General features: G+C 39.1%; 1 protein-coding gene across 5 annotated transcripts in view; it reads left to right on the plus strand.

Moving 5' to 3' along the window:
- col13a1 (collagen, type XIII, alpha 1) overlaps positions 1–15,053 on the plus strand; it is a 129,985-nt gene that overhangs the window by 8,932 nt on the left and 106,000 nt on the right. For all 5 annotated transcript variants that reach the window (XM_053333459.1, XM_053333462.1, XM_053333463.1 and 2 more), the window contains exon 2: positions 3,958–4,027. In XM_053333459.1, the coding sequence (XP_053189434.1) occupies positions 3,958–4,027 (70 nt within the window). The remainder of the gene's footprint in view (positions 1–3,957; positions 4,028–15,053) is intronic.

Raw genomic sequence — 15,053 nt, forward strand, 5'->3', positions numbered from 1 at the left:
CTAATGCTATCTTGCTTGCTATTTATCTTGAGATAATATGAAATTCATTCAAATCTAATGTACACTAAAATAGCTTTAAGCTTTGTGAAATTAGCCTGTGAAAGTGATATAAAATATATATGAATATAAAAGAATAGTTCTCGGCTCCATGCAAAGTAAAATAATCCTATGGACACATGGGCATGGACAGCTGCAGACACCATGGAAGCAAAGTAGTTCTGCTTACAACTTTCTGAATGATGCTTTCAACACATGGCCAGTATAAGTACAAGTGGTGCTTGTAGTATAGTGTAGTGTAGTGTAATATAGTCTAGTATAGTGTAGTGTAGTGTAGAGTAGTGTAGTGTAGTGTAGTGTAGTGTAGTGTGTCGTATAGTGTGTAGTGTAGTGTAGTGTGTAGTGTAGTTTGTAGTGTGTAGTATAGTATAGTATGTAGTGTAGTGTAGTGTAATGTGGTCACACGCACTACAAAAAATGTGAAAAAAAAAAATTACGTCCTCACAGAGTCCATGAGGACTCCTCCTAATGACCATATTTGGGTCATGTGGACTCTATCGGACCCTTGTGTAGTCTACTCCTAACACCATAACAAGAAGTGTACTGGACAGCAGATTATTGTTAATCAGACTACAGGATATTAAAAGGTTTTGTCATCCCTTTAAAATAGAATGTTAAAACCACATCAAAAACTCGGGCATCAGATTACCATTTTTAAGAGGGGGGGGGGCAAAGAGGCACGCACACACACCACCCCCCCACCCCTCACCCCCCACCCATTAGACTGAGCGCTTCAGCTGCTCTACATGTATGCATCACAAGTAGGCTGTGGGATATCACGGGTATGACCTTGCTAACACACTGAACGTCCCTATTAGGATGCAGAGCTGGGAGCTACAAAGAGAAATAATATCATTGGCTGAGCTAAGACTCACCTGTTACTAATCTATACTTACATATAGATTTGAGTGTTTGGAAACAGGGTAAAAAAATAAATGAATCATATTCTGTGATGTCAGCATGGACATATTCAAGAATATATTATATTTGTATTGCCTCACAATGCAATACACAATAAATTGAAGAACGACACACAGTTGGAATAAAATCTATGGCTTTAAAATGGAACATGTCAATGTATGAAAACATCTTTATTTTCACTCCCTAAAGATACTCATGTATGAGGGCAGCAGTGTGAAATACTAAACTTAAGAAACTGGGAAAATACATCATTGTTCATCAAAGGTGGAGATAATTGTTCATTAATCGTAATCAAGGTTAAAAGTTCAATTAATCGCGATTTAGATTTTTGCCATAATCACCCAGCCCTATAACTCGGTCAAATCCACACAGACATCACACACAGTGTTCTGGAAGCAATTAGCCTTTCCAGTAATTGCAGGATGTCCAATAATGTGCTCACATGCTCCTCACTCCCTCTTGCTTTAGATAACACCTTATAATCTTCATGTTTAGACATTTTGTATAGTATCAACATGAAGGGAATTGTAGTGCCACAATTCAGAATACATCTCCGAAAAAGTTCTACCGATATTCCTGGTGTATTAAACATCTGTGGACATGAAAACCATTTGAGAAACACGCAATGCCACAAACCTGTCAATAAAGGGAGCAAAAGGGTTGAACATTTTTCTAACTTTGCGTATTTGCAAGCATTTCTCTTCATTTCTATTCATTTAGTCAAGATTTCAACATAATACATACAAATCAATCAACCAATCAATCCCTTTATTTGTGCCCCAAGGCCAATTGCTTGATCATAAGTCCAACTGTATCCAGAGTTTCGTCTTTGCTCTGATTACATTAATGCTCTGCTCATTGAAGTTTATCTCAATTTAGTAGAATTGGGGTATAATTTGCCATCAGAGTCATTAGACAGAGGAGAATGTATATGTGAAGACATGAGTAAAAGGCTAATGACAGTCTTTGAAGTGCCGTCATTACATTTCTGTCCCTCTGGCAGACTCTTCTACTATGTCAGTTGTGACCTTTGATGTGGTTAAAGGTGCAGCTTTTTTTTTTTTTTTTGTTAAGCGACCGCTGCAGTTTCACAGGATCTCCACTCAACATTATCTCCATTATCTTGGAAGAATGTGTCTTTCAGTAACTGTTCATGCTAGAGGATAGAGAGCTCTGGGCTGCAAAGCTCTCTGCGTCAGTCTCACTAAAGACTTCTCCAGTTGCGAGCAGAGGTCTGCCAGTATCAACCAAATAAATTCCCGGAAGTATTCATGAATAATAGAAAGCGGGTTAAGGGAAATTTGTGTCTGAGAGAGCAGTCGTACAATTGATTCCGCATGAGACTTCTGAATGACGAGAGTACTTACTTTTGGAATCTTTATTTTGAGCCAGTCATAGATTTTTAAGAGTGTTTTTTATAGCTAAATCCATTCTAAAGGAATAAAATACTCACGGAAGGCTTGTAAGACCCAATTTTTTTTTTTTTTTGTTATTCCTATAGTTTTATCAACAGTTGGTTTTTAGGGTCTGCAACCTTCTTTCCAAGTGTGGAATTGAGTTCAGGCAATCCCATAATCATGCCCATTGTATTCATGATTTACTAGGATTTGAAGCTTGTTTTTTTTTTTCATTGTCCACACATGTCATTACTTGTGTGTTTCATGAGCGCCCCCAGTGGGATCAAGCAGTAAAACTTACTCATCCACAGCATGTAGCCTATCTCATTTGTTTAAAGCACACATTAAAGTAACACTGATGGTTAAAGAGAGTTTATATTCCAACAAATGGCTCGACTGAATCCTGAAATATTTTGGTGGTCTGATGAGCAAAAAGTGGAATGTCTATTTCATTTTGATGTATTTAAGCTGCAAGTTGTGTGGCAAAAGAAGGCAAGATGGTCTGTTCAATGAATACTTTATCTGATTTTTTAAAATTTTATTTTATCTTTCTCTATTGCTTATTTATGCTGGATATGATCTGATTATGAAGGAAGCTTCTGTCACGTTATTGGAATTCTTTTTTAGGAAGGATTATTTTCAAGTGTACATCATTATCCCCATTCGTCTGAGTCATCATGCTCTGTCCCTCTTAATGACAGCAAGCATATTGTCCAGTCATCTAGTATCATGTTACAGAATAAACCCTTTCACCTTTAGTCATCGTCAGACGACACTTTGCATGAAAAAACTTTGTATGAATCACGCAAGAATATAACGACCAAGCGTAATGTTTCACATTTTTAATTTAATGACCTGCTTTTCAGTTCCTGGCTGTCATCCCATAACCTGGGACTACAGGTGCGCTGAGGTAACAGGCAGTACCTAGAATGCCACAGCAGCAGCAGCAGTGTTCAGAATGACAGTGCCTTCATAACATCCCCTTCAGCACCTGTTGCAGGCCTCTAAACAGCCTGTGCTGGCATTCCTCTGCTAGTAACTACCACCAGTGGGACTGACTGCTATGCTGTGTGGAGAATGCAACTTGGATGGTTTTGTATTCTGGTCAGGGTCAAATCACGCAAAGGCTTTTGTAGATCTAATGAGGTTCACTTGTCACACTTTTTTTAATACCTAAAGAAAGGCTAATAATGTGTCCTGTGTTGAAGAATAACAGACAAGAGTTTCTGTTTGAACTTTTCAGATGATTCTAAAAATAAGTCTCAGTTTAAAATACGTCACGGATTAAGTTGGTTGGGCGCTTTCAAACCATGAATGTGAATATGAATTGAAGAACCAGCTTATGTGGAAAGTCAGTGTTTGGAGACTGAATATCAGCATTATCCACCCCACGATATGAAGTCTTTAAAAGTTGAAAGCTGAATGTCAATCACATCTACAGTAAGACATCTGATAGCTCCAATGTCAAAGGCTCAATGGATACATTTCTAAATGTGTGGTTTTGACGTATTGGGTGTAGAAGGATGTTAAAATGTCAATAAGTTAACAGCTAACATGATGTTCTTGTTCTTCTCTCACGCAGAAGCTTGCAGCGCGACTACCGAAGACGCGGGAGGCGAGGGACGTTCCTCACACCTGCCTGTGTCCCCCAGGTATGTTCCTCAAAGCCTCAATCCATCTCCACATGTTTCTCACCGATGACACTTCAGACACATATGACATGAAACCTGAGACTTCCTTTACTGGTCATCTAATGAAAAGTTGTTTCTTTATCATATTGAAGCATGTTGGTAGGTCTGTGATAATGACATCTTCATCCATCCCATCCATCTAAGACCTGCCTACAGCTGCGTTACACTGTTGAGTTTGGATGTGTTTCCATGGGAGGGTTTCATTCAACTGATAACTGTTGCTGTTCCTCATTCTTTGCCAATCAGTGGAAACAGCTGCAGTAGAATTGGTGGGTGATGAGTTATTTACACCAGGTTATCAACACATTGACTTTTTATGATAGAGTGGAATGACAGTTTTATGAGTGAAAGCTAGCTGGGTATGGTAACAGGTAAAATCACTGAGGGTACAGTATGATGCTTTTGCTTGTTTGACATAAAAACTGATACAACATATAAAATGTCACAGAAAGGAGGGGGGCTTTAATAATCAATAATATGAACAATTATAAGAGTGTCAGATTGTTTTACTGGTGTACAACTATGTGTTGCATTTTATAGCGTACATGCCCACAGGCGTCCTTGCCCTGCATTTGTGCCCTTCAGCTTGCTCTAACATGATGACAAGCTCAGCTGGCAGTGAGAGCCATTTTGTGTCATATTAGGTCACGATGCAAGCTTGTGTGAAGAGGTGGCATCATCGAGGCAATCCTAGATAAGCAGCCTCATCATTCTGTGTTCATGGCCTGTGGCAGTGCACCACGTATACCTCTGAAGGCCTGAGGTTGTTTTTTTCCCGATGCACTAACACTAAATTGGCCCAGGAATCGCAGGTGACTTATGCTCAATAAATGCATCGGACTTGCAGATAGATAGATAGATAGATAGATAGATAGATAGATAGATAGATTGATAGATTGATAGATGCTTGATATATCTATATCAAAGCTAAAGCTGCTGAATTGCTGAAACTGTCAGAGTAACTCCATCACTATGTGAAGCCACCTGTTTCCCTGCTGCAGCCCCCAGGTGGTGGTCATTAAGTCATCAGAAGGGGTGTGTCTATGTGTGTGTCATCTGTTGCACTTATGCTGTGTTCACATCATATGGGACGGATGGTTTAGATTGGGAAGATTCCCGTGCTTATGACTTGTATAATAGACAGTCCATTATTAAAACAGAACACTGGATTTATTTCCCCCTTTTTTTTGCTAGTCTCTCTAAGTGTCAGCAAGACAGTGCACTTATTAGGCTACTAGTTGTATAGACTATACACAGTTTTTAGCTACACATGTAGAGTCTTTAATCTAATGGTCCACATTGGAAACATACTAACTTTCAAACTTGTGTATCTACCCCTGTAATTGATGATAACATTTAAAAATAAAACATTTTTCTCCTACAGTACCATATATAAAGGTACTTTATATATATAAAGGTACATAGTCTATTTTAACATGGGTAGAATGCTGAACTGCTTTGCTCAACATAAGAGTCATTCCTACACAAACTGCAAAAAGTATAGTTTCCTAACCTTTGCTTTGCTTTTTTTGTTAAATTGTATGGTGTTCATGACAGTAATTGTGGACAAATAACACACAGTGGGTAGCAGTCAGGTTATCTAAACTGTCAAGCTACATTAAAGGTGCAGTGTGTAGGATTTAATGGCATCCAGAGGTGAGATTGCACAGTGCAATAAACGGAATCCTTCCCACTCCAAGCATGTAGGATAAAATATGGTGGCCATGAAACTCATGATAAAATAGTGAAAGGCCCTCTCTAGAGCCAGGTTTTTGGTTTGTCTGTTCTGGGCTACTGTAGACAAAACCTTTTATATTTACGGCAGGAGAGGGGGTGAAAACATGGGACCAACCTGGGAAAAAAAAAAAAAAAAGAGTTGACAGGTCTGATCTGTCTGCCTCCCATCCTCACACAGACCTGTGAGAACAGGGGGAGGCGCCCGTCACCACACATTAGCGCTAATTGATCTTGTCAATAGGATATTAGTGTTTTAACATGGCGGTAAGTGTCTGAGGGACGGACCGTGAACGCCTGTTTTGATAGCAGTCTGCTCTCAACATCAGAGGAGATTCTCCAGTTGCTGCAGGTGTGGAAGCCTTTCAACTCACAGTCTTCCAGATGGTCTCACCCTTTTACAGCTTCTTGGGATTTTTTCCGTGTCCCCCGACTGGTGTAAGAGGTATAATAGAGTCTGGGAGAATGACACTTTTGTGTTGCCAAGTAAGTAGTCAGCCAAAAGTGACAGAGCACATAAAAGCACTATTGTCTACTTTACTTTCATTTCTCTGTGGTGTTTTAACAGGAAAGGTCATGTCTGTCAGGCTTTCACAGACGTAATCTTACACCATTCATTTGATAGCATGATGATAGTGTTATGTGTGAATTGGGAGGTAATTCCACATCATCAGTAAATAAATTATAGTAATTGACACCTCAAGACACTGACAGTCCAATGCAACCCCTCATCAACAGATATTTCACTTTTCCAGTTAAATGTTTTGCTAGACTAAAGTTAGTTTAGTTAGTTTATTTTTTATACATTTTATTTCCCCATATGAAGGTCTTAATGTGGTTTCTAAGAAGTAACCACCAGTGCTACCAAATGCTTCAAGCTCAAGTGTGACCCTGGTCATTTGCATCCTTTGACCACCAAAAACTGGCTCAAAAAATACCTAGAATGAATTAAAAATAAAAAAGGAGGGAAATAATGAGGAGCAAATGTTAACACTTATTGATCTGAATTTTATTATTATTCAAAATCTTTTGGATTGATGCAGGTCAAGTCCAGCATTGTCCCTGTGTATCAGTTTAAAAATAATCAGTTATATTCTAATATTCCCATACCGCAACTCATCTCTGGCTGTTAATTGTAGCTGTTGTCAGTTCGGCAGGCTCTGTTGTGCTGCAGTGAATTGTGGGTTGTCGTGCCCACCTGGCGCCTGCCAGTCACAACTGACTGCACACTCTGTTCACATGGCTGCCATGCTTTTGATTATTTACAGTGCCAGGTGACGAAGAGAGTAGAACTATGACGCCTTAATAGAGACTATAGACAACAGACTACACACTGAAGTTTATGTTGTCAAATAAATGTGATCTTAATTAAATATAAGACATCCTATAATATAAATGGTAGGATGGCATTTTATTTATGCTACCCTTTGTATTTTAATGACTTAACCTTTCTTCTACCACCAATCTATATGTAAAACTAGAGAATATATCATCTCTGTAATTAACAGAACATAGCTATGGTAAACCTGGCTCCGTTGCGTGTCAGAGTGCCGTGGATGTGTGTGTTTCAGTTGAAGGACAGTTGGTTTTATTCTGAGCTTGACATGTTTGTGACCAGCCTGTGAAAAATGAACTTTGTAAGTACTAAAAGTAGAGCAGCAGAATGTGAGCCGCTCTCAGGTGCCACACAGTCTGTTGTCTTTCAAATGTTTATCATGACCACGAAACTGAGCAAGGGGCCTAAAAATATGTATAACATACATGCTGCCCTAAGTGGAGTGAAATGAATCACCAGACACATTGCTTATGGCTGAGAGGGCCTCATATCAACAGTCTGGGTATGTTGTGTATGTGCAATCACCACATTGCCCTATTAGGGTTTGGGCTTTTAACGAACAATGAAAATGGAGCAAAGCCTATGAGCCAGTTCAGGCAGACAACTGCAGTGCAGTATGCAGAGAGTGCACTCTACATGTTTCAATCTCTGCATCATATATTAACACACCTGCTGCAGTAAGATGTTCTGTCTTTTGGTTCAAGCATCCCCACAGGCATCACTACTGCTGCTCTACTAGAGTGCATTAGAGTGTATTTAAAATATGATTGCAAATTCACACTTCCTGTTTACTCACAGAGCTCTGGTTGTGTGCATCTTTGAATAGCAAAGCTAGTAATTGTGTCCACAAGAAGCAATTACAGCCATAAGTGGTGGGGGGCAGTGCATCTGGATGTGAAGTAAGGTCAGCAGCATACACTGAATGAACCACGGCAACAATGATGAAGAGTTTTCAAGAGAAAAAAATACAGCTAGTCAATAGTTAGCTGAATCTACTACATAATAATCCAGACTGTATTCCCCTATTTACATCAAGCAAATGAACTTCGAATTTACACTGTGTTAAATTGGTTTACAGGTGTATAATTTCCAAATAATTTTTAAGACGTTTCCTTATATTCCTATTGTTTACATCTTTTTACCTCATTTGATACGAATTGTAATATAATAATTGTATTATATATAGTCAGAAATTTGAAGTGTAAGTCATAGTCTTATTTACATGACACTTAAGTTGATTGCTTTAACCCTCACATACTGTTCAGGGTCAAATTTGACCCAATTTTACATTTGAGAGCTGTAAAAACATCATATACACATTTCATCTAGTCAGGCTTTTCCTCATGTGACCCACAGTTTACAAAAACTGAAATAAAATGCATATTTTTTTAAATTTTGTTTTTGTGCAGCTGGTGCACATTTTTGTGCATGCAAATGTACAAGTTTGACCTGTGTTTATTTAAAAAAAAATTCAAAAATCAGCTTTCAAACATGTTCAAATGTTCTCCTGCACCATAAGATTAACCAAACATTTATTAACGGGGGGATTTATGAATTGGTGCAGAGAGTAATTATGAGTCAGAATATGAACAGTATTGCATTTGTATTTGATATTAATAATATCAATGGACTGAAACATGTCTGAATGTGACTTTTGCATGGTATATTATAAAATCCTCCCATACACCTGTCTCACCCATGCCCTACAGCGTGGCCTGGTTGACTGGACCAGTAAAACTATGTTCTCTATGTGTCACCTCTCACTCAGTATCACATGCTGGCCTGCCATGCTGCCAAGAATAAAGATTCTTCCCTGAGGATAAGCGTATTCCACAGAGCCTTTGTTTTCATTGGCAGCCAAAGCATGATTTGTCAGATTTGTTGGTTATAATGACCCACACAACTTTAGGTCTTAACGAGTTCAAAATAAAAATTTTCCATTTTGGGATGAATTTGGTAGTCCTCATACTTTTGCTTCCTGTGGGGCATGGTGACACCTCCATCTTCAGAGGTAAATCATTAAGAGTATGGTTTTTGTTGACCTCTGTTGGTGACCAGTAAATGCAATTTGTAGTCATTTATAATACGACATTGTACTCCCAACAAAAACAGAGGTTTCCCAATGCAAACCCAGGGAGAGAATCATATACAGGACTCATATTGATCAATCACTTATATTCTTGTTTCTTTCTAGGAATGAAAGTTGATTTTTGTGAACAAAATAATCTGGGCTCAAAGGTCCACTTAGTAGCTTTCAGAACTGAAAGAAGAAAAGCTCAGTGTAAGTGTACGTTTGGGCTTTGAATATTTGTTACATAGAGAGAGAGAGCTACGTTTTTATGGCAATATTACAGATTACACTGTGTCATTGTTTATTTTATTTAATGTTTATTTGCATAGAAAACAGGGTTGGGTATCGTTTAAAAAATGATGATACCAGTACCAATCCAAGTACCCTTAAAGTGATACCGATACCAACTGAGTACGTAATATACCCATCGATACCCATCATGCGAATAAGAGCTTTATATTTCATAAAATGCCACCACTCCTCCACATCTAAGTGATTTGATTTGTACACAAGTGCATGTAGAAAGTATTTAAATTATTAATATTTATTAAATACAAAATGTTCAAAATCAGCATGTGGGTCACAGCATACAACACCCATACTTATAAATCCACATATGTGCATAGTCCATACAAATATGGACATATTTATCATATTTTCTAGCTCTGGGTGCACAAAGAATAAATTGCAGGTATCGTTTGACAGAAGACATTTTGATACTACTTGGTATTGATTTATTTTGGTCAATACCTTAAATCTAGTGTCGAGTATCAATACCCAGCCCTAATAAACACAAGTATCAACATCATTTAGAATTCAGTATACATAAAACTCAACAATAAAGTGTATATGAAACAGCACAAGACTAAGCAATACATTACGTCATATTACCTACCTTCACGTGTATGTTCAAGATTCTGGACTACAGAGAAGCTTGAAAGATCAATCAGCAGCTATTATTTTACATTTTTTCTAGCAGAATGGAGAACTATGTGTACCGAATTCATTTTGTGCAACAAGACTTGTTTATAAGTTTTATATCGGCCTCCTAAGACCTGTTTCTGTAGCTGACAGAGGAAGTGTACCTCCTGGTCACATAAACAGAGACTAGGCATTGTTGGGATTCAGGAAAGAGGATACATGTGTATACATTACTCAGTGATTTATTGGTGTGAAAATACATGCATTGCATCTTTATTTAGCATATTGTACCATACCGCACAAATAGAGAGAAAGCCAAATGATGAGACCACAAGTACAAGTTAGCAGTTCATCAGTTCAAGCTATAGAAGAGAAGAACTTGGCAAGAATGTGATTGCAGTCTTGAATTCAAGCCCAAAGGCTAAGAACCGACTTGATTCTCCACATTGTTGTCAGGGAGGGGCTGAGTGGCACCTCTTCTTGGATGAGAGGGAAGAGAAAGAGAAGAAAGAAAGGATTGTGAGACAGCAATACCCCTCCTCCCTCCCCTGTCCATGTCGCATTTCCGCCACAGAAAAGAAGCCCTGACTCACAGGATTTAGTTTGCTTTGTACCTTAGCATCACAATGCCAAATGACTTCAAGATATGGGGGAGGGTTTAGCGTATCGGTCTATATGAGGAGCCGCATTCAAGTCTGGAAATATGCGACCTTCTGAGGAATAGCTAGCTAATAGTCACAGTTTAGGATCGATGATTGATTGATGTATTTTGTGTTGTTTGACAAGTATACATTATGTAATCTAGGATTCTAGTGTTTTCCTAATTGCAGAGCGACTAAATTGGGTCATCATATTGCTACTAATAACTTTGTACTCACAACTTAAATGCTAAGATCTCAGACAACACAGTTTCATCACTAAAATGCAGTCTGACTGATGATCTGACTCCCAGATACCTTTGTTTTTTGGGGCTGGTTTTAGCAGGGTTTGCTATAGTTTGTTCACAAGAGTTGCCGTTACTCAGCCCTCCTTTCCATTTGGAGCCAGACCCCTTAACCTCTTAAAAAACAAGCCCCTATTTTTTATGTTTTTTGCCTAAATGACATGCCCAAGTTGTGAGCAGCACAGATCCCACATAGTTTGAGACTCAGAGATGTGTCTGGTATCATTGGAAAGGAAACACTCTCAGAATTCTTGTAAAAGTGTTTGTGTGATTCTGGGCCTATAGGTTTGCCAATACAATAATATGGGTTTTTCAACAGGTATGTCCATGAAAAAAAAGTTAGCTCCACTGAAAAGAGTCTGACAACCAAACTTGATAGCGTAGTGTCACACATTGTTGGAAACCTCAGGTCACATGTCCTGATTGGCTTTGGAGCCATGTGCTGCCTCATCCAAAGCACTGATTGGCTGGTGTGTGGTGTCATATGAAACAGGAAAACGTAAACAAAACAGTGACGTGTCCCACAGAGGTAGGTAGGTCAGGAAATGACGTAAAGGGGACCGCACATGGTTTGTTCCGTGTGTGTTACATTACGTGTTGGACTAAATCCATGGACATATTGAGGAAATTATTTCGGTTTTATGGAAAAAGATTTCATATTTCACCAGAATGGATACTTGGCGAGCTGTACAAAAAGTCCTGTGTCATAAGATGATCGTTGTGGAAGCAAGCTAATGCTAGCCTACAGGGAACACTGAACACTGCACACTTTGGGCTAATGTTAACTACATAAGCTAAATTATGCTAATGGGGCAGGTGTCATAATCAAGTCACATTAAACTTAATGAAATATGCAACATCTGTCAATCAACGTCCACACAGCAGCTACTATAAGTCTTCAAATCTTATTGGTGGAGCAATCATTTCCTAAATAAACACCACCACACTCATTAGAGGGCCTGAATTTAGAGACAGAGACCAGAATGACTGAATCGAAAAAAAATGACTGACTGAGTATTTCTATAGGCTTTTTGAGTGGGAGTCAGTTGGAGCACTCAGAGCACTGGGTACTAATAGTTTCCATTCAAACGTGGACTAATGAAAATCTACTTGTGTTTGTTGTTCCTTGCATATTCTTATGATCATTACAACGCTTCTATCTTGGGATAAGCTAGTCATTTCCGCTGTCGGTGTACCAATAATGTGACCCCCATCAGCCGTACTGGCTTGGAACATGGCAGGGCTGTGAGGGTGGATTTGTCCTGGGGGGTAAAAACAGGGGGGGGGAGATGTGGGGTCAGCAGGAAAGTGGTAGGGAGGGTTGTTGGGGGTTTAAGGCCCTTTCAAGCCTGCCACCTCTGAGGGGAAGAAGTGGGCTTTGACCGTTTACCTGGCTGGTATCCCAGGGAAAGCCATGAGTGGAGAACAGAGGCATGTAATCTTACCCCCCCCCCCCCCCCGCACTCCACTCCCTGCCAACCGCACAGCTTGGCAGCCTGGCATGATTGGCATAGTTCAGCCCTCACCCCATGCAGACCTGTTACCCACCCACCCATACACACACACACACACACAGCTTGCATTTGCTCATGTAGATGATATACAGCATGGCAGGACAGAATTCTACCCTTATGATATATGTGGCATAAAGTGGGCATTGTTAATTGAAGCTATATTCTGTTTATTTAACCAATATTCAGCTTGATGTGAAATAAATGTATCAGTTCTGTTTGTGCTGTTTGAATTCTGGCAGCGTAGATACTTCAGTGCCAAAAATAAAAGACTTTCATTACAGTGACTCATTTTGTTCTTTTTGTCTATCTATGGTGCTGATTGGGCTGTTTTTTTGTCAGTGATTCCAATTATTTTGTCTCAAAATGACCCAACAGTAATGGAAATATACGCAACTTACACCCTGAATATTCAAAGCGTCAGTCCTGACTGGTGAATCAGGTTTGACTGAAGAAATTCTGATTCAGTTTGGGAATCCCAGAAATTCAAACAGACTCAAGCTGATCTTTTTTTTAATTCTGTCATGTTTCATTAAAACAATTCTAAAAGTATCATCTCACCAGCAGAACAGGGTCTATTTGTAGCCATTTCATGATAATACCACAGGAGCTTAGCTGTGCTTGTGTCAGTGAGATGTAAATAGCACACTGGGTCAGACAGGAAGACAACCTGTGTAGACAGTGCTATGCAGGAACAATGTGACTTTTTTATTATTATTATTATTGCCACAAGATACGAACCCTTGTCTGAGAGGGTCCGGTGCCAAAAAGCCTGACAAGTGGGGTTCAACTGGATCTTTGGACATGACCATATAAAACAGATTAGACTGTATTTAATTTGTTAGGGTACATATCTGTGCACTGGTACATAACACTAATATACAAACTAAATTCTGTGTTAAACTCCTGGCCTGTGAGCTAGCTGCGTTATCCAATAACATACCTCCCCTTACATATACTCCCTCATATACATGACCACATTATGTCAGACTTCCCTGCATCAAACACTGCCTGAATCTTTACATCGCATTTACAAGTGTGCAGAATGTGTGCTTACAGTGAAGTTATACAGCAACAGTAAGAATAGCAGCACAAGTACATTTGCTCCAAACAGCAATTACTGAAACCATAAGATATTTTATTTACATTAGGGCATGATGCTGACTCACAAACTTCATCCTCTTCGGTAACAAGCTGAAATATTGAGGACATTCACTTGTAGAGTGGATCTTCTGTATATACAACATCAAGTGTCATGTCCTTACATGTGAGATGCTGCATACTGTCCTTGCAATCATATATATTTTGGGCTTCATACTGATGCCAACATGTCCATGCAAACCCTTACAAGCATGGGCAGAACATGATTTATGGTACATGAACCATCAAAGCTACTGCTGTATTTATGCAATGTCAGCAAAATGGGAAGAAGCAAGAAAGAGTCTATTATTTTAGCACGAGTGTTCATGCATTATTCCACAATGGTTATGCTCACTGGTAGCCTTGTTATAGCTCAATGTATGTGTAGATGTTGGACTTATTATGATGCATGACAGCAACTTTGCAAAATGCTTTAAAGGTCTGTTGTTCATCTACCACTTGGCTGCTCATAATTACTACTATACAACATGATGTGAACGCAGCATACCCAGACGTATTTAGGGGGGATTTTCTTCATGATAGTGGACAGTATTGAAGTGACAGATTGGGGACTACATGCATCAAAGGTTTTTCTTGTCGGACTTAAATTATGGACGTCAATATTGCTGTGTCAGCATGTTAAAACTTCAGCACCAAAACCTTGAGCTTCATGAAGTATATCACTGCATATATATAACACATAACAATCACATCCTATTGTATCTGAGCTGATCAATATTAAATTGCATCTGACTTAGGATCACAGCGTATTGCATACTTAGAAATGTATCCAGATCTTGATATTGTAATATTATGGTATGAGAATAATTTGACTTAACTCAAGCTCCACTTATTAGCTTTTTCATGAAATTTTACTTGAATCTCACAACTCACAAGAGCTATATATAGACACTCTTAATAATTTGTAATATCTCCATCATTTCTTCATCTAAACTGATCCTGTCCATCCAGGTAATCCTGTATCTTCAACAGCATTCCTGTATAAATATTCTCTTTGCTGTACAAACGGTGGCAGCTACAAAATAAACCCCAAGATGTCCTTGTAAAAAAAGAGGCTTCCTCTAATCTGTGCAGCTGACGTGGGGGGCGGGAGGGTCCCAGGGTCGTGAGCCGGTTATTTAAGGAGTCCCCCAAGTTCACCTTGACATGTGTGCTGACAGGAAGAGAGCACGGCAGATCCCCTTTCTTCGCTCGTGATAAGTTTACAGTGCAGCTGCCAGTGTGTGGCCATACTTGGAGGAATGTGGCAGCCAGAGGCAGAGAGAGGGAAGAGACAGGATACTGAAAATTATACAGACAAAAGAGGAAGA

Source organism: Scomber japonicus, chromosome 14 (genome assembly GCF_027409825.1).
Source record: "Scomber japonicus isolate fScoJap1 chromosome 14, fScoJap1.pri, whole genome shotgun sequence".
Taxonomy (NCBI): Eukaryota; Metazoa; Chordata; class Actinopteri; order Scombriformes; family Scombridae; genus Scomber; species Scomber japonicus.